Raw genomic sequence first — 24,517 nt, 5'->3', positions numbered from 1 at the left:
CCAGAAGTGGGTTTGTGTAGCTCCTGGAGCCATAGGACGATAAGGATCCCAGGGCTTGAAACTGATGGACGAGGACATGATGCTGCCCATGACAGGGGAGGACACACGCTGAGGTCTCTGGTATCCTTCGGGACAAAGCAGGGAGCATCCAAGTCGGGGAGGGAGGAAAGTAGAGGGGAGGTTTGCCAGGGGCCTGGGGTGGCCCGTTCTGTCAGTCCCAGCTCCTTCCCAGCACTACCACGGCCTGTGGAATCCCCTGGTTAACAGGCTGCTTTGCCAACCCCCAAATGACAATGGTTACTGGTTACCAGTCACCAGGAACCAGGCAGGGAAATTAGCCAGCGGGGCATGAACAGCCCAGGGGTGCATGGCTTTCTCTGGGTCAGCAAAGTGCTTGACACATGTTCCAGAATGTGGCCCGAAACTCAGCCCTGCTTGGCTAGACCATGTGCCTTCCAGACCGAGTCTCAACTGCCTCACGGGGTGCATGATGTGGCCCTCAGCTGGCCTGAGCATGCAGGTTTGGGTGTGTCTAATGACAGCCTGGACTCTGGGTTAGGTCACTATTAACCTAATCGAGCATCTGTGCACACAGACCTGGAGCAGCAAACGGGTCTATCCTTCCTTTGTGGCCCTGAGTGCTTCTGAGGTCTGTAAGGGGGCACGGGTTCCTACCTTTGAAATCTGTCCCAAGCGGGGCCTGCCTCTGCGGTCCGCCCCGTCCCCACCGGCCCCGGTCTGCAGGGCCTCGTCTGTGGTGCAGGTGAGGGCTGTGAAAAGACACAGCAAGTCTTGGGGGCAAAAACTGGTGGGGGAAAGCACCTGATATTCCATCTGGGCAAGAACGAGGACAACAGGCATGTACAGGAACCCAAACGCCAACGGACCAGGAGCTTCTCTCTCTCTGGCCAGAGGAGTTTGTAGACCTCATTTGTTTTCCTACTTACTGTCACTTCCCAAGGAAGCTTCAGAATAAAACGTATTCTGGGTAAAGAGAACTACCACTGCTGAACTGGATTTCCAAGAGCAAAGCACTCTCTTCTGCCCAGGGGCACTCCATCAGCTCCAGCCCCAGGATGCACCGTAAGCACCTGCCTGCATTCCAAAAGCCGCCTTCAAGCGCTCACTGACTCAGGAGGCTCAGGAGAGGGAGCACACAGCCCCTGCACTCTGTTCAACCCTGGCACATGGTTGGCCCCCAACTTGGAAACCCCCCATTTTATAATTTTTTTTTTAAATTTATTTAACAGACAGAGATCACAAGTAGGCAGAGAGGCAGGCAGAGAGAGAGGAGGAAGCAGCCTCCCCGCTGAGCAGAGAGCCTAATGCGAGGCTGAATCCCAGGACCCTGGGATCATGACATGAGCCGAAGGCAGAGGCTTCAACCCACTGAGCCACCCAGGCACCCCCAAAACTCCCCATTTTAGAAATTTTTTAGACCGTTTCCAAATTGCCCCTGTTACAAATGACGCAGCAGCAGGCACCTAGTGGCTCAATCTTGTGTGTGCTCTTACCTGCAGAGATGGCTCCTGGCCCCACACAAAAACTGGTCAAACACCTCTTACCAGAGCTGTCAAACCTCATTCTAGAAAGTGCAGCTAAGGCTCCTAGCACAGTGCAGGGAAATGCCAAGACCCTTCACAGCCCTGGATGCTGACCCAACTTCTCTTTTTTCATCAACTGAAGAGTTTCAGGGTGAGGCTGGCCAGGTGGGGGTTTCTCTTCCCCTCTGGAGCTGACTTTTCACAGCTGGCAGAGGTTAACGACTTAGAAATGACCACCAGAGACCAGAGGGACCCATGTCAGCCAGCGTAGTGTCTAGGACAAGGCCGAGAATCCAAACACAAACATGTACTCGGCAAATGAAACAAGGATGAACATCCTGTCAGGGCACATGACACCCTAGAGGCCCAACACGCTACAGGCAGGCCAGGCTCTCTGGACGCTGAGGCAAATGCCATTAGTCACTCCAAGGAAGCAGCCAACACCAGGGCCCAGCTGCACACCTCCCTGGGCAGGTTGGGCTCATGATGCTTGTAAGCATAGGCAGGGAAGTGGCCAGGCCAAGTGGCAACCCCCCACCTGGGCGGCACCCAATGCTACAGCCTGATGCTGGCTGTGTGCATGGAGGGGGACACACATAAGAAGCTGAGTGAGCTCCTTCCGGGCTGCAGGGAGGACAATGGTTCTCCTAAGGCCTCATTAATGGTCCACACATGACCCCTGAGGGAGAGAGCCCATCTCCTGGGCAAGGAGGATGAGGAATGGTGAAAAGAACTGGCCCAGCTCCCTGAGCTCAGGAGCCCACAGATGGGGTCTCAATCTTCAGTCTGTTAGCTTCATGGGGCTCTGGGAAGGAGGGTCCCCGTCACCCTACAAGGAGCCAAACATGGAATCAGCCCATGTACCATGAAAAATGAATGAGCCTGCCCAGCCCCACCCTACTGACCACTGTCCAGCCTACCTTACTGGTTCATCTCCAGCCCCAGCTATCCACAAGCGGCTGAGCCACCAGAAGTGGGAGGTGAGAGCCCGGGTGCCCTGCATCTTCCCGCAGCAAGGTGACTCAGTGGATGCGGCCTGCTATGTGCCCAGCACCATGCCAAGCCCGTCACAACTGGCAGGGAGGAGGGGACGCATCCCATCAATGCCCAGGAGGAGAAGGACAAGCTTAAGAGAACACAGATGGCAGACCTAGTGCCTGACACCTCACGGCAAGCGGGGAAAGAATAGCATTCCTCCTCGCCATTTGGCATCCTCCAGCCCTCACACAGGCTTGCACGGGGAACAGCCTCCTAGCAGAGAATCGTGGTCTGGCTTGCCTGGAGCTGTAGCACGGGACCTCTGTACCCTCAGAACCCTCTAGAAACTCTGTAACACATGAGAAAAATCCAAAAAGAAGAAAAAGCAGGTAAAACATGATTCTAAATCTGAGGTGGAGGACCCCCAAGTTAAATGGATGTGGTTCTCAGGCTTTGCACCGAAATTTCGGTAACACAAGGCATGGCCCAAGAGGACCTCGTGGTGCTTCTGTGCCTTTTGCGAGTGGTCGTGTGGTGTCTTGCTGACCAGAAAATGCTGCTCACTAGATAAGCCACAGAACTCAGTGGCTCTTTCCATGGATCCACTTGCTCTTCTTTCCGACTGCTGAGGGCGCAGCAGGATCACTGGCCACCAGAGGGCGCCATGAAGGCTAGCCTGGCAGCAAGCCCAGGAAGTCCTGCCCCCAACACTGACCTCTGCTCTTGGGGAAATGTCCCAGGGAAGTCAAAGAGAAAGCTGCCACAAGACTTCCGAAGGGGCCCAACAAAGGTGTGGATGTCCCAGAGGAGGCACTGCGTGGGGAGCAGGGAGTCTGGGGCCTTTCAGGGAGTCTTGCTGACCTTGACAGATCTTGGCATAATGGTCAGTTTGGTTCACATATGCACCTGGACAGGCCACAGCCCCAAGTGACACCTTGAACGCTAATCTGGATGGAGATATTCTATAGATGTGGTGAAATCCATGACCAGATGATTTTAAGAAAAAGACCTTCAATGGTCTGAGTGGGCCTCATCCAATCAGCTAAAGGCCTTAAGAGGGAAACTGAGGTTTCCCTGGGGACAAAGAAGCTCTCCTGTGTACCACAGTATCCATTCCTGCCTGCCCCATAGATGGACTTCAGCCTCACCAGCCCCACAACTGTGGGAGCCAATGCCTTACAATGTATCTTCATTCACACCTTACAAGGTATCTTTACATCTGCACACAGACACACGGATCTTCTACAGGCCCTGTCTCTCTACAGCATGCTGGCAGGGGGTGAAACCCACAGACCTCCTCCATAAGGAGGCAGCCGGCCAGCTGTCAGGTGGAAACTGACTCAGACACTTGCAGCAACACTTCAGATTAAAAAAAAAAAAAAAAAAAGAATTACAATAAAGACCAGAAAAAAACCTGAAATGTTCCAAGGCATATTTGGTAGGCGAGGGATACGGGGGTGGGGGTGGGAAATGTCCAAGCCTTGGGGGGCAAGGATTGTGGACAACTCATCCTTTCTTTTATTCTCCAATTTTTCTGTAAGATGGTCATTTAGAATGAAATAAATGCATTTCAGAAAACATGGAGTGCTCAGTTTCTATAACAACCCCCTTCCCCCATCGGTAGCCCAGTACTAAAATCAGACACCCATGGTCCCAGGTGCACCAACAAACCAGGTCCTGGGAAGGCCACAGCTCCAGACCTGCTTGGCCCCTGGGACACCTCAGTTTTGAATCAGCGCAGAGATGAGATCAGAATAGAGACCTGGGGGTCTGGGAGTCAGCTATGCATTGGCTACATGAAGGAAGGGGAGATTGAGGGACTGCTGGACAGAAAAGCTGCATTCACCACAGAGAGCCTCTTGGTATGGCCCAGGTGGGACCAACCTGGCAGACCTTAGCTCGGCCCAGCACCTGCCCTAACACACAGAGATGGGACCAAAATGCTGCCCCCAGCCTGCTTCCGTACCCAGCATGCCACGACAGGCCAGAGAGCACGCTGCCACAATTCCAGATGTGCTTAAGACAAAGAACACTCACCCCTTGACTTCCTTGAAATCGGATTGATGGTCTCAGTGAAACAGACTCCTGCAAAAAAGCAAAGTGGGAAAATGTCAACAAAGATATCTCGAGGGATGCCTGGGTGGCGCAGTTGGTTGGACGACTGCCTTCGGCTCAGGGCATGATCCTGGAGTCCCGGGATCGAGTCCCACATCAGGCTCCCAGCTCCATGGGGAGTCTGCTTCGCTCTCTGACCTTCTCCTCGCTCATGCTCTGTCTCACTGTCTCTCTCTCTCAAATAAATAAATAAAAAATCTTTAAAAAAAAAAATATATATATATATATCTCGAAATCCAAGACTCACTTCCCAGTTTTAGAAAGAGTAGGGTAGGGTGCCTGGGTGGCTTAGTGGGTTAAGCCTCTGCCTTCGGCTCAGGGCATGATCTCAGGGTTCTGGGATTAAGGCCCACATCAGGCTCTCTGCTCAGAAGGGAGCCTGCTTCCCCCTCTCTCTCTGCCTGCCTCTGCATACTTGTGATCTCTCTCTCTGTTAAAGAAAGAAATAAAAAATCTTAAAAAAAAAAAAAAAGAGTAGGGTAAGGGCAGTGTTTTCAGAAGAGGCAAGAGAAAACACACATGCATCTAAAAATTACAGGAAAGGTCTCTGGAGCAGGATTTTGAAGGCTCAGTAGGAGTTCCTGGACGGCATGGGGGCAGGTAGATGAGAGGTCAGAATGGAGACACAAGCAACGGGCAGCCCCTCACTGTTCCCCCAGATCAACATCAGCCCAGACCGCCCTGCCCTGGAGACACCCCCAGGAATCACGATGGATGAGCACTGCTGACCAGAAGGCTCCCAGGACAGGGCCCAAGGCCTGCTCACCCACACATGACAGCTTCAGAGCAGTTTGTCACTGAGCCTGGGGTGGCGGAATTTCCAAATGTCACAAGAAAAAATATACATAAAAACTCAAAATACTTTAAGCTTCAGCTATTCAGAGATCGGCCTTCTGTTAGAATTTCAGAAAGAACGTGGATCCAGATGGAGGGTCGCACCTAACTTTTCTCACCCATCTTGGACCCGAGCACCCACCTTCTGTACAACACATTATCACCCCATGGCGTGGCCCTCGTTTGTCATCAGAACCCCTTCCCTCTGCCTCCAAACCCCTCCTTGCTTCTGTGCCCAATGTCCTCCGCAGCCTCCTCCAGACGGCTGGGCCTCCCATCTCCATCCGAGTCTGCCCTTGGGTCTGCACCCCAGCCTGACTGGCAGTGAGAGGAGGCACCCCCCAGCTGGTCCCCACACTCCTAGACCCCAAGTGTCTAGAGTGACTACTTGTCTGCTCCCCACCCAGACTGTCAGGCCCACCACGGGCCTTGGGTGGGTGAAGCAGCTCTCTAGAATCACGGAAGGACCAACCAACGGGCAGGTTGGCCTCTCGACGTGCGTGGGTCCATTAGGGGCTCGGCTGAGGGCTGTGGTCGTATGAGGCAGGCACGGCCCACACAAGCCATGCATGTGCTCCCCCCCAACCCACACTTTGTTTACCAAGAGCTTGCTCTTTTGCCAAATCTCAAGGACTCTTGTCATCTGCAGCAGCTTGTCAGTGAACTTGGGGCAGAATTCCAAATGTCCTGAGAGACCACACCAAGCACCAGCACTTATCTGACACCCTAGAAACCAGCCGACACTTCCTACACAGCCTACACTTCCAAAGCACGTCACCTCTCACTGACAGGCTGTCAGACGTGGGACATCCTCCAGCCCCTCATCAGGCTCCAGAACTGGAAACCAGCCCCTGCCTCGGAGGGTCATCATGCTTCGAAGACAGAGGCCAGGCTTCCCCAAAGCAGGCTTAGGACCAGCTGACCCATCCTATAAGCTATGACCACTCCCTGTGCTGATGTTCAGAGAATAAGAAACAGCACCTGTGGGGTCCCTGGCCTGGCCTCGGCCCTTGGAGACACAACATTTAAGAGGTCTTGGCTTGGGATTGGATTAAAGACAGAGACCAAAAAGAAAAACCTGCAGGTGACCGATGAGCTCACAAGAAGATGCAGGTTTCGCAGGAGATACCATGCACTTATCAGGATGGCTAAACTAACAAGGACAAGACTCAACACACGGGTGGGAGCTCACACAGCAAAGCCACTGTGGAAAATGGCCTGGTAGTTTCTAAAAAAAGGTTAAACACAGTTACCGTATGACCCCACATTTCCACTCAAAGGGACAGACCCAAGAGAAATTAAAATATAGGTCTACACGAAAACGTATGTACAGATGTGCACAGCAGAATTACTCGTAGGATCCAAAAGGCAGCAACAACCCAAGCATCCACCAACCGGCAGACTAGGTAACAAGAGAATACTACCCCGAAGAAAAGGGAACAAACTCCGGGTAGACACGTGGATAAACCTCAAAGCCACTGCCTAGTAAGTAAGTAAGCACGCCTCCACAAAGGACACCCTGCACCATATGACTCTGCTCACATACATGTCCAGGAAAGGCAAAACCAAAGAGACAGAAAGCAAATCAGTGAGTGCCTGGGCCACGGGCGGGAGAAGGGAGTGGCTGCAGGAGGCAAGGTCTAGGGCGCCGTGTTAACACTCACAGACTCTACACCTAAAATGGGTAAGTTCCACCGACCCTCAGCACACCTCCGTGACAGCTGCGACCTGCCCTCAGGCTCATGGAGGGTCTTTCTCTGCAGACTGCTGGGCAATCACCTGAACCCAGAAGATTCCTGAACACCCGGGGGAGATATTCCATTCTGTTAACCATTTTCAGTGCAGGATATAGAGCAGATGGAAGAAAACAGCAGAAGATACAAGAACACCACAGCTAAGGCAAAGCAGTCCTCGGGAACTCTCTACCTACCTTACCTGATCGTCAAGGACAGGAAGGCAGGCTGCTCCTGGCAGAGAGAACAGCAGGCACAAAGCCCAGAGCAGACACACGGGATGCCACAGTGGCAGAGAGCTCCTGGGGCTTGTTTCTCGGACCCCCAGGTCTGCAGGCCCAAACCCCCATGTGAGCCAGCCTGGGGCTAACTCAAGGGCCGTGTGTGTCTGCTATCAAGGGCAAGGCCTGTGGGCTCCAGGGGCTTGGGGGACAGGGGCCATGACAATGGTAATGATGCAAGTCTGGATTTAGAGTAATAATGGGTAGGAACCTGAAAGGGCACATCTCGCCAGAAGGAACCCCACCAGGGCAGCCCCAGCAGTGCCTGGGTACCAACAACCAGCACCCCACCAGCTGGTGTGGTGGGCCACCCACCCCCTGGACCGCATGCTCCCCGTGGGCCATTTGGTGAAGCATTTAACTGGTTTGGAAGCTGTCAAGCAAGTTATCTAGAAGACTCCTTTCCTGCAGTCACTCATTCCCCAACAGCCGTGACTTTACCCATTGGAGAAGCTGGCAGAGAGGCCCAAAAGCCCAGGCTTTCCCAACAATGCCAAGTACATGTCCCCACGTGGCCTATCATCATGGAACCAGGCCCCTGGTTCTCATGTTGACTTCTCCCTTTAGCAGGAGAACCAGGCCCTTCTTGTCAACAGCAGAGCCGTTCACGTATCCTATCACATACATACCTGGGTGACTCCCCACAGGCCCCGTCCATAGCCCCTAACAAAAAGAGTCACCAGGCCCGGACCCAGCTAAGTTCCACTAGCCCTGTGCAGGCAGGGGGATAGAGGCCCCACCTGCTAAGACATTAGAACAGAGGGAGAAGCAGCCCCCAGTGCCCTCACACTCACTGGATGACACGATGTGCTCTAACGGCTCTCAGGCCACGCCGCCCAGCAGTGGACAGCTGGTCACAGTCCTAGCCACATTTACAGGCCCAGCAGGACCCACCCTTGGTAATCGGGGTTAATGAGGCTGCCTGACTCAGCTCCTCTACCCCAGGGCAGACTACCTTGACCTTTTGTGCAAACTCTTTCACATAGGGCATCTGCTCACCACTGTGCCCACGGCCCCCTGCCCTGCTTAAGATTTCCAGGAGGAACCATAGGTCCCAGCTGGGGCTCCTCTCCTGGGGCTGCAGGTCACACTGGCATGCGACCACCCCACCTGCCACAAACTCCCAGCTCAGAGGCCCAGCAACATTTCAATGAAGGGTAACGAAATTAAAATTGTTATGAAAAGGCTTAAGAAAAGAGAAATCTCTAAAGAGTTTTAAAATGTACTAAAACCACTGTGTGTCTCTAACATCCACTCAAGTGGCCTTTGGCACACACTGTTTTGTTGTGGGGGGAGATTTGCTACTTGCAATGGAAATCTGTTTTTAGATCAAAGTTTTTATTTTTCTAAACAAAGGTTCTCGGCTACTTACTAAAAAGCAAATATATTTAATTTGAATGACTCAAAACACATCAAGCCTATCACCTCCAAGAACCTACTGGAATAAAGCTGGCTGCATAATTCATCAATTCTTCACCTTCCTTCTGAGTCAGGTTCAGGGTGGGGCAAGCAGGCTCAGGAGAACCCCAAATGCTGTAGGCCCTTGTGGCAGTCTCTGCCTGCCCAGCTCACTGCCTTAAGAAACCTTCCAGATCATGGGCTGGGGAGGCTGAAGGCACCGGATATGTGGGCAGAGGCACAAAACGGAGGAGGGGGCAGTGCAGAAGCCTCTCCTGGAGCCTGCACTTGGGGCGCGGAGCTGCTTCCCTTGAAGGCTCGGGGGCAATCCCCCTAGGCAGGGCCCAGGGCCAGAGGATGTGGCCTAGGAGATGTGGCATACATGGTCGCTAGTCCAGGGGAGCCCTCGTTGTGCCCCATTCAGCAAGGGAGCAAAACTGGCCCTCAAGTAAAGGCTTCACTCAGTTCCCTTTACTAAAAAAATCTCAGAAACAAGCTTCCACAGGATCAGTTGATCCACCGCTAACCCAGCAGCAGAACCAACGCACTTCGAGACAATGAAATCCACCACACGACCCCATGGAATTCACAACACTCTGTATCCGAAACCAAAACCTCCAGATGTGTGAAGCCATAGGAAAATGCAACCCACCTCTAACCCAGGAGAAAATTCAGCAAATGAAAACAGACTCACAAAGGACAGAGACAACGGAACTGAAAGACAAGGGTTTCACTTCAGAGCAACTACTACCTTTGGAAAACGTTCAAGGACTTTAAAGAAACTTGAACTGGTGAGAAGAGAAATATGAGGTATGAGGAGAGAGCCACATGGAACTTCTAGAGCCGAGAAATGAAATATCTGGAAAGAAAAACTCACGAGGTGGGACTGATATTAGACAATGTGGAAGAAAAGGTTATGAACCTGATGACAAACTACCAGAAACTATCCAAGATGAATCATACACAGAAAGAAGTCTACAGAACCGTGGGATGATGGTACCAAGAGTTCCAACATATGTGTAACTGGAATCCCGCAAGCGTGGTATCCGAGGAAAGAATGGCCCAAATGTGAGGAACACAATAATTCCACAGATCCAAGGAGCACCAGCAGGAAAACAAAGAACCGTGTCACAGCAACACCATAAGCAAAACCGTCTGACCACTGACTGCCATGCTATGAACCAAGGAGCAAAGGTAAGACTCACAAGGCCAAGTGTCAGAAGGATATCTGTAAAACACCGAGGGAAGAACAGCGAATGCCAATGCCAGCAGTGTTCCTCATCCAGTGAAGGAGAAGGGGAAACAAAAGCTTGTTCAGGCACACGAAGTCTGAGAGCATCTCTGCAATAGAGCTGCACTGCAAAGGAAGGTTCCAGAAGTCCTTCAGGAGGGACAGTGACACCAGATGGACGTGTGGATCTGCACACTGTTTTATGAGCACCAGGGCATGGGGCGTGTGCATATAAACATGGAAGACTGTCTCGTGGTTACGTTTCTACAGACGATCATGGACTATTGAGGGCATAAACAGTGACGAAGTACAGGATTTGGAAGTGCAGCCCTGAAAAGGTGGCAACAGGGCACAAGGACTGGGGTGGGCGGGGTGGGGAGATGGCCGCAAACTATGCCAGGGTCCTGCCACCATATGACCTGCGGCACGAGGTTAACTGGAGGGCTGCGTTCCCCCAGCGCCAAGCTAACCCTGACCTCCCTGAACCATGGCTCTGGGGGAATAGAGCAGCCAGGCTCTGTACATTTGCCTGCTGGACACACTGTCCGTGCACCTCTAGCATGGTGGGACCACTCGGCCCTTTATGTACTCGAGGGGTACTTCCCGAGTTCCTCGGGTCCCAGGCCAGACCCACAGAGCATGGCAGGCAGGGCGGGACAACTGGACACAGACCACACCACCACATGGCCATGACTGCACATGAAGGATCAAGTGAGGGGTACGGCGCACACGGCCAGAGAGTAGAACTGACCAAGGGCGGGCAGAGGCTGGTGTGGAGCAGCAGGGCTGCCGAGGGAAGGTGGGACAGTGGCCCCAGGTAAGAAAACATGGTGCAAATGGAAGTCAGTGGCAGTGTGGCAGCTGTAGGCCTTTCCCCAGGCTCATGGACTTGCCCCAAGGGGTGGCACCAACAGTGTCTGTGAAGCAAACAGCCAGAGCCTTGTCAGAGATGCCTTCTCAGTGGAACCCACGGCTCGCCCTCTGGACCCGCCGGGCCTGGCCCAGCCCCCAGCAGCTGGGATACCCTGGCCATGCATGGGTGCACCATGCTAACATGGCCGACCATGGCCTTCTAGCTGACTATTCCCTGCAGGGGATGACAGCTCACGGGACCAGGGCCATACCATTTGTTAGGGAAGCCCTGTCACCCTATTACCTTGCCCCCTCAGCAGGACAGAAGGCAAAAGGCAGTGAACATGGCAAGGCCAGGAGGGTCCAACAGACTAACCAAGGTGTTGCCCATTTCTCTGTTGCCCTGGCAGCTTTTGCGTTATTACGTAGACTGTGACAAGCAAGTCACCAGGTAATGTAACTTTCTAGAACAGTCTCTGGCATATGGTACTACCTGTCTGCATGCGTCGCCCTCAGGGCCTGTGTGGGCTGTGCTTCAGGCTGGCAAAGTTACACACGATGCCTCTAGTCTCTGCAGACTTTTTTGAGGGGGTCACGTCACTCCCACCCCAAGCTCAGAGGTCACATCCACCCTAGGGACCGAGCACCCCAGTGACAGCAGTGACTGCAGCAGGCATGGAGGGCCGCCCCCCGCCCCTGCTGGCCCCATCAGGACCCTGTGTAGTAGAACCCCATCTCCGACTGGGCATGTGTGGGGTTTGAAACCAGGAGCTCAGTGGGACAAGTGTCACTGCTGGTGCTGTGCTTCAGCCAAGAGCCCGGCATGAGTCAGGAGGCCCGGTGGGGGCGGCCAGTGAGGCATCACCCCAGGACAGCCTGCGGTCTTTGGCCCAAGCAGCTCCCACAGGCATCCCAGAGGTGCTGATGAGGGCAGGAAGACAAAGGGAGCAGACAGAGCAAGGGAACAGACAGCCCCGTGGGAGAGGGCACGGAGTCCTGCTCAAGACCCCACCACACTAGCACCAGGAGAGGGCGAGTGAGAACTTCACCACGGCCAGAATCCCCCTATAGCCCCCCACGGAGAAGAATGCTTCCCGGGTGGAACCACAGGACAGAGCTTTCAAAACCTGCCTGAGTCCAGGAAGCACCCCGGGTAAGGCACCGAGTTACTCTCAGGATTCTCAGGTGAGTGATCGTGCCCTGGGGACACAGGTGACATCTGGAGACATCCTTGATTGGGGAGCAGGGCACTTCTGGAATCAGGTGCAACAGGGCCCAGGATGCTGTGCCCCTAGCAGCCCCACCCCAGAGAGGCCCAGCCCCCAGCATCAGCAGTGCCAAGCCCAGAGCCCTGAGCTAAGGCTGCCATAAGGAAAACAAAGGGGAAAGCAATCGTCAGAGCAGAACATGGGCCACTACGTGGGACAGCCCACGGGACAAATGACCTGGTTTCAACAGATGGATGGCACAAAAGGAAGAAGGATGGAGTGCTATAAATTACCAGACTTGACATGCATACCACATGTGGCTCAGCGTGGATCCCGCCACGTGAAGCTCCAGCGGACACAGCCTGCAAGAATGCCAGGGGCAGCGCTCAGGTGCGGGAAGACCAGTCTGAAAACAGTCAGTGTCTGTTAACATTTAACTTGGTCTTGGAAAAAACCAGTATGAAACAAAAAGACACCTGGGATTGTTTTACAAATGCACCAGCAAAACTAAACAAACAGAAGTGGGGAGGGCTCGGAGAGGAGTTGTGACCAGAAGGGCAAGGCAGGGTGATGGCAGAGGGCTGAATGTTCTTCTCATCTCTGTCATCTCCACACGTTAGCATTCCCATGTGAAAGGTTTAAAATAAAAAGTGCACATGTATGAGACCTCCCTTGCCACACAGAATGGACATGGGGCAAAGCCAGTGAGAGAGACAAGCACAGAGGGTGCACATCATCTGGGGAAGGGGGACAGAGCCAGCAGAGGTAGGACAAGTGAGAACTGGCCTGACCTGGACAGAGCCCCACGATGCCTGCCACTGGCCCCACCTGGGAGCAGCACTGAACTCCACCCCTCCCAGCTGCCAAGTGCATGTTGCCCTGGGCTCGGTGTCAGCTCTGCCTGGAGAGACATGCTCCTGGCAATCTGCAGGGCCTGACCCCCATGGCACAGAGGTGCCTGTGGAAATGGACCCAAAAGAAGGCGTGTCTGTTCCTCCTTAAAGACTGTCTTGACAAAGCACAAGAGGAGTGCACCAGGACTTCTCAGGGGCTGCTATCAATCAATAGCAGAATGTGGCCAGGAAAGGGGGCAGTTAAGTCCCGAGAAAAGGCCTGGCTGACGACCTCCTGGCAACTGTTCCCCCCCTTTCCAGTAAAGCACAAACAATTGGGAAACTCCTTTCAAGGAATCCTCCCTGCAACTTCCTGGCAGACTCAGAGCAGGATGCCGAGGCTGTGGAGAGTTTAGACAGTGTCTGGGGCAGTGAGGGGCCATTTCCGTGAAGTACAGACCGGGAGAACGGCAACACACTGATCACTACATGGAGGGGCACATAAAAGCAAGAAAAGAGGAGGGGTGCCTGGGAGGGCTCAGTCGTTAAGCATCTGCCTTTGGCTCAGGTCAAGATCCTGGAGTCCTGGGATCAAGCTCCCTGCTTGGTGGGAAGCCTGCTTCTCCCTCTCCCACTCCCTTTGCTTGTGTTCCATCTGTCTCTATCAATAAATAAATAAAATCTTAAAAAAAATAAATAAAGGCAAGAAAAGAGATTCCAAGTGGCCAAGAGCCAGGTATAATCAGGACTACACAATGGCCAGCACAGCACATATTTCTATCTAAATTCATGGAGGTACAGAGTTGTTTGAGGTTTAGAAAAGATTGAGGACTAGGGAAAAAAAAGATGCAAATCACCTGAAACTGTGACCCGGACACCCCCACCCCTGCGTGTTCTGTTTGCTCCTCTTGGGTCCTCAAAGAAAGGCAGACTAGAAAGGCCATCTTCGGGGCGCCTGGGTGGCTCAGTGGGTTAAGCCGCTGCCTTCGGCTCAGGTCATGATCTCAGGGTCCTGGGATCGAGTCCTGCATCGGGCTCTCTGCTCAGCAGGGAGCCTGCTTCCCTCTCTGCCTGCCTCTCCATTTACTTGTGATTTCTCTCTGTCAAATAAATAAATAAAATGTTTAAAAAAAAAAAAAAAGAAAGAAAGAAAGAAAGGCCATCTTCTTTCCACTGATTTCCCGTGCCCACCTGTACTCCAAACCTCTGCCACCCCCGGTCCCTGGCGATCACAGATCTGTTTTCTGTCCCCCTACAGTTGAGCCTCTTCCTGGTTACAAAAATGGAATTACAGGGTCTTAGTTCCCTGTGGCCACTGTAACAAATCACCACAAACCTGGTGGCTGGAAACAAGAGAAGTGTATCCTCTCCCAGTCCTGGAGGCCAGAAGTCTGAAATCAGCATTCCCCGGCTGAAATCCAGGTGTGGGCAGGGCTGTACTCTGCCCAGAGGCTCTCGGGGGTGAACCTTCCTCACTTCTTCCAGCCTCTTGGGACCCCTAGGGATCTCTCAACTTGTGGTCACATCACCCCAACCTCTGCCTATGTGGTCATACCACCTTCTCTTGTCATATTTCTTCCTTTTTTTTTTTTTTTAAGATTTTATTTATTTATTTGACACAGAGAGAGCGAGCGAGCGAGCACAAGCAGGGGAGCAGCAGGCTCTCCTCTGAGCAGGGAGCCCGATGCGGGGCTCGATCCCAGAACCCTGGGATCATGACCTGAGCTGAAGGTAGAGGCTTAACCAATTGAGCCACCCAGGTGCTCCTTCCTGCCTCTTTCTTGCAGGGTCACTTGTGATTACATATGGGGCCCAACCAGATAATCCAGGATGATCTCCCCATCTAAAGATTCTTAAGTCCCATCTACAAAGCCCTTTTTTCCATGTAAGGTCCCATTCACAAGTTCTAGGTGTTGAGTCCTGGACATTTATCAGACCGTTGTCCCACTGACCACACAAACTGAGCAGTATGCCTTTGAGATACATCTGTGCTGCTGTCTCCAAAGTCCCTTCCTTTGCGCTGTTGTTAAGCTCCTGTGGTATACCAGTTCATCCATTTGCTGCCTGAAGAACACAAGCCTTGTCTCCTATTCTGGGGACGAATGAATGAAGCTGCCATAAACCTTCACATACGGATTTTGTATGGACATGAGTTTTCTTTTTACCCAAGAGCATAACTGGAAGGTCCTCTTATAAGTGTCTGTTTAACTTTACAAGAAACTGCCAAACCACCTCCCAGTGTGGCCTCATCACTCTGCGTCCCACCAACGGTGAGGGGTCCAGCCACACTCTGTCCACACCAGCACTGGGCAGTGTCGGCTGTTTTATTTTAGCCATTCTCAGAGGTGGGAAGTGGGAGCTCACTGGGACTTCAGTTTGCAATTCCTTATTGACCACTAATGTGGAGCGTCTTTCTTGAACTAATCTGCCATTCTTGTACCTTTGTGGTAAAGCTACACAAAGCTGTAGAGCATTTTTACAAACCAGTCGGGGCATCTGGGGGCTCAATGGGTTACGCGTCTGCCTTCAGCTCAAGTCATGCTCCCAGGCTCCCAGGATGGAGCCCCACATCAGGCTCTCTGCTCCGCGGGGAGTCTGCTTCTCCCTCTGACCCGCCCCCATCTTGTGCTCTCTCTCACTCCCTCTCTCAAATAAATGAAATCTTTAAAATAAATAATTAAAATAAAAACAAAAAAATGGGTCATTTTCTTAATACTGCATTTTGGGAGTTCTGGCTACAAGAGCTTCATCACGTTAACTTTTGGCAAGTCTCTCCCCAGTCCACAGCTTCTCCGTCTTATAACGGAAATCAGTGTCCTTCAAAGAGACGTTCTTAATTCTGATGAAGTGGCACTGACCATTTTTTCTTTTATGGGCCTTGCTCTTTGGTGTTATAACTAACCCCTTTCCTTTCTTCAAATAGTTCTATTTTAAGAAAATCTTCTAAACTGCCATTCTTACCAACTCTCCCCTTCTTTCCCAGAAAAGAAGCTCCTGGGAACTTCCAGGTCCAGCCCCTTTCCCCCAGAGTCCCCACGGAAGCATTTCTTTCCGATTCCCATGTCTGGTGCACTCAGATCAGGACCACGGATGCTCCCTGGACGCTGACTGCTCAGACACCGTCTGGATTTCGCCTCCTGACCCTAGTGGGTGGGCTCCCAGGGGAGTGCGGCTCTCGTGAGCTGCCAGCCAGGGCCACCTCTCTGAGTCGTGTGAACTGTGCCTGGGCCAGGCCCTCTTTTCAACACTTATGTCTCATTACTATTTCATCTTTCCCCTCTGTCTTTCCTCAAAGAGAGGAATCAAGCCAATCCCTCCCCCGATGCTTGCTGACACCCTCCATGCACACAGCCCGCAGAGCTGAGTACAGCCTACGCAGGGGCCAGGTCCTCACGTCAGACTTGGCCCCTCTGTCCCCACGGTGGTGAATGGCCGAACCGCCCAACCTCAAATCTCGTCTTGTCTGTGTTACCATTCACCTTCCGGGACAGAGCAAGCTCAGGTACAGAAGCCCTAGTACCCAGCCCGTCGCTCTGCTCCTGGGATCCGAGACTCCTCTGTCTAGGCAGGAGCCAACCTCAGGAAGATGTGTCCTTGGCCACTAGTTTCTCTCACAAAGTCCTTGAGCAACCCACAAAAACCCATGGGAAACCCGGATCAACGAGCAAGAAAGCACACGGAGCACAGCCCCATGAGGAGCCTGAGTGCTGGGGCGGGGGGCGGGGCGCTGCTTCGGCTTTCCTAACTTGACTAAAACTCATCACACCAGGCATTGAACTCAGTGTCAACTTTCACTCTGCCCAGAGCCCGGCGGGCAGGGGTCGGGGGCATGACAGCCCCGCTCCCCAGACAACTGACAGAGGATCGAGTCATAGTGGAGCAAGCTGAGGGCCTGACTAGGTCCCCGGATCCCCAGGGGTACCGCCCGGGATTTGGGCTACCGGATGTTCTGCATCTCACAGCAGGCACAGCTGCACGTGTCCTGTCTCACAGCCCGCCTCCTGCCAAGCACCACGAACTTGTCCCTGGAGACGCGGGCCCAAATCACAAGGAAAAGTGATGGCTGCAAACCGAGCCTTCTCTTCCCTTCGGGGCACGGCGGTACCCCAGGGCCTCTGGTCAGTGCCTAGTGGAAGGTCATTCTCCGACATCCCTGTCACAGACAGAGCAGGACCTGCAAGTAGGGAGCAGTAGGCCGGGGACCTTCCCCAGCCTCAGCACTCATGTTGGTCCAGCCTGGTCTCCTGGGCACGCGCTGGGATTCCACAGCCTCTCCACCGTCCAGCCCCAGCGAAGCCTCCAGGTAACACCAGCCTCCAAGCCTGGGTGTCAGCTCCAGGCTGTGCTCAACACCCGGCGCCAGCTTTCTCAGCACACTGCAGTAAATCCCAACTGCTCAGGAACGCAGAGCAGGCGGACTCCGCCACTCGCCGGCCAGGGCCCCGGGAACGGGGACTGACTCTGCGCCAAGGAGGCTGCTTCTGCCAGAAGTCCGGTTCAGAGACTCGACCTTGGAACGCAGGGCGAGGTTCACCTGGGAAATCCCTTCTAAGACCTCCAAAGACATCCCTGAGGCTTTAGGGGGCCGTCTGGAGAAGCCAACCTCCCCAGGGAGCTGGGTCACCCTCTCTTTTTCTAGAAGCTCTAATATTTTAAGCCAGAACACTCCAAACGTCTCAAAGAGGTGTCAAAATTGTCTGAGGCTCTGGGCCCACCCACGTGCCAGTTCTGAGTCCCTCAGTCACTGGCAACACACTCTTGCTGAAACCAGAGGGAGGGCACTGGACCCAGGGTTCAACTGGACCTACTCTCTAATGAGAGTGAGCAGATGTGACCAACACACGTGAGGTGGGTGCAGTGAAGCCTCCGAAAGCAGACCTGGCTGCCGTCGGCCCGTGGTGTTCCTTCTCCTGGAGGAGCGCACAGGCACTGTGCAGGGAGCCAGACTCGGGGTTCAGGGGTCAGGCTCAGAGCAGCCAGCTGGCTTAGATATGGGCCCCTAGTTACCAGCATCACGTCTCAGGAAAGCTCTCACCCTCACTGGGTCTGACACAAAGCAGGGTGCATGAAATCCATGCATTTTTACTTTCTTTTTTTTAAATATTTTATTTATTGGGGCACCTGGGTGGCTCAGTGGGTTTAAGCCTCTGCATTCGGCTCAGGTCATGATCTCAGGGTCCTGGGATCGAGCCCCGCATCGGGCTCTCTGCTCAGCGGGGAGCCTGCTTCCTCCTCTCTCTCTGCCTGCTGCTCTGCCTGCCTGTCTTCTTGTGATCTCTGTCTGTCAAATAAATCAATAAAATCTTTAAAAAAAAAAAAAGATTTTATTGATTAACTTGACAGACAGAGATCACAAGTAGGCAGAGAGGTAGGCAGGGGGGGTGGGGGGGGGAGCAGGCTCCCTGCTGAAAAGAGAGCCGATGTGGGGCTCGATCCTAAGACCCTGAGACTATGACAAGCCGAAGGCAGAGGTTCAACCCACTGAGCCACCCAGGTGCCCCGTGCATTTTTACTTTTAAGAACCAGAACCTTGGGGCGCCTGGGTGGCTCAGTGGGTTAAGCCGCTACCTTCGGCTCAGGTCATGATCTCAGGGTCCTGGGATCGAGTCCCGCATCGTGCTCTCTGCTCGGCGGGGAGCCTGCTTCCCTCTCTCTCTCTCCCTCTGCCTGCCTCTCCATCTTACTTGTGATTTCTCTCTGTCAAATAAATAAATAAAATCTTAAAAAAAAAAAAAAAAAGAACCAGAACCTTACTTGGCCCAGGCCAGGCTGGGCTAGGTCCCGCAGGGAGGCTCCAGGACCAAACAACACCCTGCATCCTACACCCACAGAGCGCCACCATGTCTCCTCAATGAGGTCCCCTGTGGCTGCCAGGTGCTCAGCTTTCATCACCAGTAGAGCCAAGAACAGATAAATCCCTTCAGATCCTGGCTTGGCTTCCAGGGGGCCTAACTGTTGTCTTTGGGACAACAAGATCCGCTGTCACCTGGACAAACAGAACGGACCATCCTGGAATAACCTGGACTTTCAGCCTCTGGAGGCTCAGGAGCTGTGGAGCCCAAGGAGACAGAGCCTATCCACCCATCCACCTGTCATCTCAGGCACGGGCTCCAGACCTATCCCAAGAAAGGCGCTCTGCCTGCTATACCCACCTGGAGCGGAGTGTGGCCCCTCTAAGCACAGACAGACAGGCTGAAGGGCATCTGAGGGGTGAGCATCCTCAACCACGCTCCCCCTTAAGGCACCTGGCAGGTGAGCAGCTAAGGGAAGTTGGTCCCACACTGCTGCTTTATGCACGGTGGCCACCACCCCGCTCCCACCACCCGGCTCCCACGACACAAAAGGATCAGTCCCGTTCTCAGGGTAAGTCACACATAAGCATCCACCAAGGTCCACTGACAGGCTACTCTGCAGAAGGATGGCCATCCCTGCGAGCACACTGCCCAGTGAAAAGTGCCACCAAACTGGGCTCATCCTGCAAAGCACATGGGGCAGTGGTACCCGCTTCCTATGTGGTGAGGCCAGAGAGCAGCACGGGCTCTGTCAAGTGCCCAGGGGGCCCCCTGGCCCTCAAGAGCCTGGCCATGGGGACCTCCTGTGTACAAGGCCATGCATTTCCAGGGCCAGCTTCAGGCAGATAAGGAAACAGGCTCAGGACAACCAGGCAACTGATTCAAGATCACCTGCTCAGTAAGCAGCCAAGCACACACTTGGACCCAGGACCTTCCTCAAGGAAGGAGGGAGCAGGGCCGCCTGGGTGGCTCAGTCGGTTAAGCGTCTGAGTTTGGCTCAGGTCAGACCTTAAGGTCCTGGGACTGAATCCCCCGTTCAGCTCCCTGTTCTGCAGAGAGTCTGCTTGTCCCTCTCCTTCTGCCCTGCCCCTTCTGCCCCTCCCCCTACTTGTGCTCACTTTGTCTCTCTCTATTCAGATAAAGAAGCAGAAAATTCTTTTCTTTTTTTAAAGACTTTATTTATTTGACAGACAGAGATCACAAGTAGGCAGAGAGGCAGGCAGTGGGGGTGGCGGGGAAGCAGGCTCCCTGCTGAGCAGAGAGCCCCATGCAGGTCTCCATCCAAGGACCCTGAGACCATGACCTGAACCAAAGGCAGACGCTGAGCCACCTGGGTGCCCCAAGAAACAGAAAATTCTTAAAAATAATAATAAGGAGGGAGCAGGCCCACTGTTACTTCGGATCTGTCTTTTTTCCTGACTGCCCTTCCTTCCACATCAATGGGGTCACACTGCTTTGGACACGCCTGCCACCCTTCCACACCGGCTAACCAGCCTTGTCAGCTGGAGCTATGCGGGGGGGGCTCCCCATTTCTGCAGCTCTGCTTTCCTTAACCCATCTGCTGGGAAAGAGCCTTGCCCTGACAAGACGAATGAGCCAGAAGTCTGAAACTGTCAACGGGCTTTTTACAGAACGTTTTGTCACCTGCCTAAAAACAAAAGTGCCTGATCTCGGATCAGAGTGATAAGATGAGCATCATGTAGTTGCCAAAAGCTGCTGTGGCCCAGAAACCAGGAGGCAGCTCAAGTTCTGCTGAGCAAACTGCAGACCCAGGTAAGGACCGCACGGATGCGGACGCAGAGCCCCTCCAGCAGCTGCAGCACAGCCCTCGGAGCTTCAGAAGAACAGTCCTTAAAGTATGTAAAACCAGACAATGTCACTGTGACGGAGAGGTCTGGAGATGGCAGTCCAAGCCTGGATGGACTTCAGGCTGGCCGCCTCCCTCTCACATGGTTTACCCCCTGCCATGCTCCCTCCTGAGTGGACCTCCTCACCCCCGGACCCCAAAGCACTATACCTCTCCCCCCAGCCAGCTCCCCCAGCTCCTCCCAGACCCCCAAGATGGGGGCTCCAATCTTGTACAAGCATCCGTTAAATCTTGCCCTGTAGCCCTGAGCGCCCACACCAGCCCCCTTCATGGTTCCCAAACCCAGCACTCACGGGAACCCCATCTACGGCACTGGTCCTGCGGTCCACCCCCCGGACTTCTCAACAGAGGGCTCCTCAGACTTCCCGCCAGGCACACTTACTCAGACCCTAGCTGAGGGCTTCTCCCTGACCGACGTGCTTGAGTGGTCTCTCCCTACGTGAAGGTGAAGCCTAGGTGGAGAGTATGTCCCATCAGAGCCCCAGGGCCTCGAGCCTGGCACCAGGCTGACAGAGGCTGCCCCCCTACACCATGTGTCCGGTGAGACACGCTGCTTCCAAAGGCAGGGAGTAAGTTCCACTGCCCAGTTCCCTCTCCTAGACGTGATCTAGAAACAATACCAAACTCACAGAAAAGCTGCAAGGGTGCAATGAACGCCCAAACACATTTAAACCCCATGCTGGCCTGCTGTTAAGTTTCCCTCCCTGTGCTCACAAGCATGTGGGTTTTCTCCCTGCAGCCTCCCTACATGCAGACCAACCCAGGGACACATGCTTGCTTTCCTGGATCACCTGAGAGCAAGCTTCACACACCACCACACGTCACCCCTGAACACGCGGCATGCTTCCAAAAGTGACGGCACTCTCCCGCAACCACACGGCAGCTGCCAGCCGCGTTACATTTCCTGTTAACAGGTAACAGGACGTTTCGCACCGCAGTCCAGCTCCCATGTTGCCACCTGGCGCAGTGGTGTCCTCGCATCACTCTAGGGAGAGTACCACACTGAGCCACCCCACCCTGAAAGCCAGCTTTAATCTGGAAGTTTCTTAGCAGTCCTTTGACATTTAGGCACTGCCGTTTGCGGATAATTCGGGACAGCATCCCCTTTCTTGACTAGAGTGTGGTACATTTCAGGTCTGACTCATGCAACCCATGGTGGAACTCACTGCGCGTTCCAGTCGCAGGCCTCAAGGTGACAGTGGCCCTCCATGGCACCCCACCGTCAACACACAGAGTCCGTCAGCTCTCATGGGGCCATGAACACTGATCGCCCAGGCAGGGCTGCCCTGCTCGGTCCACCTTCTCCCTGTGCAGCTCAGAAAGGATGCCTCCTCCCAACTCACAGTCTGGGTTCCACCCTGCCATCCACTGCTTCAGGGCTGCGGCCAGAAAACCGAGTTCCCGTCTCTAGCAGCCTCGGCATCCCACAGTAAGCAGGAGCCTTCCCTTCTTGATCATTTATTTCCATGCTTGCCATCCGCAGTGCGATGCTTCATTTTATGTGTCAGCCTGGCTAGGTCACAGAATCCAGCTGTTTGCTCAAACACCAGTCTAGATGCTACAGCAAAGACATTTTTTAGATGGGAAAAAACATTCAAATCAATAGACTTTGAATAAATTATCCTTCACAATGTGGGTAGACCTCTTCTAAGTCGAAGTCATAAGTCGAAGGCCTTATGACCCAAAAGACCATGATATCCTGAAGAAAGAAAGAATTCTGCCTCTAGACTGCCTTTAGACTCAAGATATACCATTAGCTCTTCCCTGGGTCTCCAGCCTGCCAGTCTGCCCTGCAAATCTGGACTTACCAGCTCCCACAACTGCATGAGCTGATTCCTTAAAAATAAGTCTCTCTCCCTCTTGCTCTCTACTGGTTCTGTTTCTCTGGAGAACCCTAATACAGACAGATTTGAAGAGAGCCTTTTGTAAAGGCCTCCCGCGTATTACAGTCCTTAATTATCTTGGTGCTCAGACTGCCCCAGGCTGGCTCTGGAGCACTTGGTGTTGGCTCTGGCCCTACCTCTGCCCTCCTCTGAGTCCTCCCTGAAGTCCTGGCACCACAAGAAGCTCCGGGCCCCACCTGGCCCACGGCGGCACAGCAGTAGCATCTCCTACCTCTCTAAGGAGCCCTGGTTCCAATACTGAAATCTAGAAGCTTCATCTGTCAGAGCAGCTTACAAAGGACCCTACCAGGATAGCTCCTAAGGGCACTGCATCAGAGGAAGTCCACAGGACATGGCTTGAATTTGGGGTGTTCCTGAATTTGAGTGGGAAGAAAAAAACGTATTTCCACTAACTGAAATTTAGCTTTTTTTTTTTTTTAGTTAAAAACACAGCCGACCTTGAACAACCCTGGCTTAAACTACGTCCACTTACACGCAGGTTTTTTTTGTTTGTTTTTTGAGAAATACAGTAACAGTACTTAAATATATTTTCTCCTCCTTATGACTTTTTTAAGAGGGAAGGAGAGAGGAATGGGGGAGAGGGAGAATCTCAAGCAGGCTGCACACTCAGCCTGACACAGGGTTCGATCTTGCCACCCTGAGATCATGACCCGAGCCAAAATCAGAGTCTGACCCTTAACCGACTGAGCCAAGCAGGCACCCCTCATCCTTATAATTTTCTTAATAACATTTCCTTTTCTCTAGCTGACTTTGTAAGAATACATATGACACACAAAGCATATGCTAACTGACTGTGTTGTCGATAAAGCTTCTGGTGAACAGTAGGCTATTAAGTTTTGTGGGAGTCAAGAGTCATACACAGATTTGCAACTGTGTGGCGGGGTCAGCACCCCTAGTCCCCACATGGGCCAGGGGTCGACTGTGCAGTAGGACGAGGAGCATCAACTCTGCTATGCTCTAGCACATCAGACAACAGCTGTATCGGTGCCTTCAAATGTCATTTCATTCACCATTATTTCTAAATTACAATATGTGTAGCAGCAATTAAATCTCACCATTTAACACATTAACAGTAAATGCGTTACTAGGTCACAAATTTCTACTTAACGCATTACTTGCTGTCTGCACAGTGCATTGCTTTGGTAATTCTACATATTTTGGGTCTCTGAGAGGGATGCGTGTCCAGAAAAGCCCAAGGTCCCTGCTTGTGACTTGCTGTCTTGACACAACCTGCCTTAACTGAGGTTCAGGCATGGAGGGCTGCATTAGGAAGGTACTTAGAAAGTCAACTGGAACTAAAAAATAAAAATAAAAAATCAGCCCCAACAATCTGCTTTTTCTGAACCAGTATTTACTCCTGGCCACAGAAAGCCCAAGTGAGGCCTTAGCAGATGAGCCACATGAACCACTAGCTCAGGCATGAAACATCAAGAGCCCAATCCACACCAAGGCTGCTGGGCACTGACATCCCCGGAGCTGCCTGGGACCTACAGGGGTGGGGTGAGCGGTCTCCATGCAGCAGGAAACACATAGGCAAATGCACGAGGATTTGGTTCTAGTTACTAGAAATGCCATGTACTAACTACACCATGAACACAAGCAAGACTTCACATGACAGAGGACACCTAGACTTGAACGCCCACCCCCCAACCCCAGGCCCTATGGGAGCCCCTGCCTACCCCCTGCCTGGCCTCTTTTGTGCCTTCCCTTCTTGGGAGCCTCCCACAGGTTTCCAGGTGGGCACAGATGGTACGTCCTGGAGTGGCTACCCCTTCTGCTCCAACTCCCCACAGCCCCAGCAGAGAGCACCTGTGCACTGCCCGCAACTCAACCTCCAGCAGCACGAACTCAAGCATTCTGCAGTGTGAAAGCACATCATTCTCTTCACCTCTGGGTCCCACAGGCCTGACAGAGGGAACCCAGTGATCTTGTAAACTCAGTGACCTA

General features: G+C 53.1%; 1 protein-coding gene across 1 annotated transcript in view; it reads right to left on the bottom strand.

Annotated features, from left to right (window-relative positions):
- ELL (elongation factor for RNA polymerase II) overlaps positions 1 to 24,517 on the bottom strand; it is a 71,893-nt gene that overhangs the window by 20,373 nt on the left and 27,003 nt on the right. Inside the window, exon 2 of the mRNA XM_044253894.1 lies at positions 4,560 to 4,607. Coding sequence (XP_044109829.1) covers positions 4,560 to 4,607 — 48 coding nt within the window. The remainder of the gene's footprint in view (positions 1 to 4,559; positions 4,608 to 24,517) is intronic.

This window comes from Neovison vison, chromosome 6 (genome assembly GCF_020171115.1).
Source record: "Neovison vison isolate M4711 chromosome 6, ASM_NN_V1, whole genome shotgun sequence".
In the NCBI taxonomy this organism is placed as follows: domain Eukaryota; kingdom Metazoa; phylum Chordata; class Mammalia; order Carnivora; family Mustelidae; genus Neogale; species Neogale vison.
The sequence above is the reverse complement of the archived record's forward strand: the minus strand, read 5'-3'. Positions and strand labels throughout refer to the sequence as shown.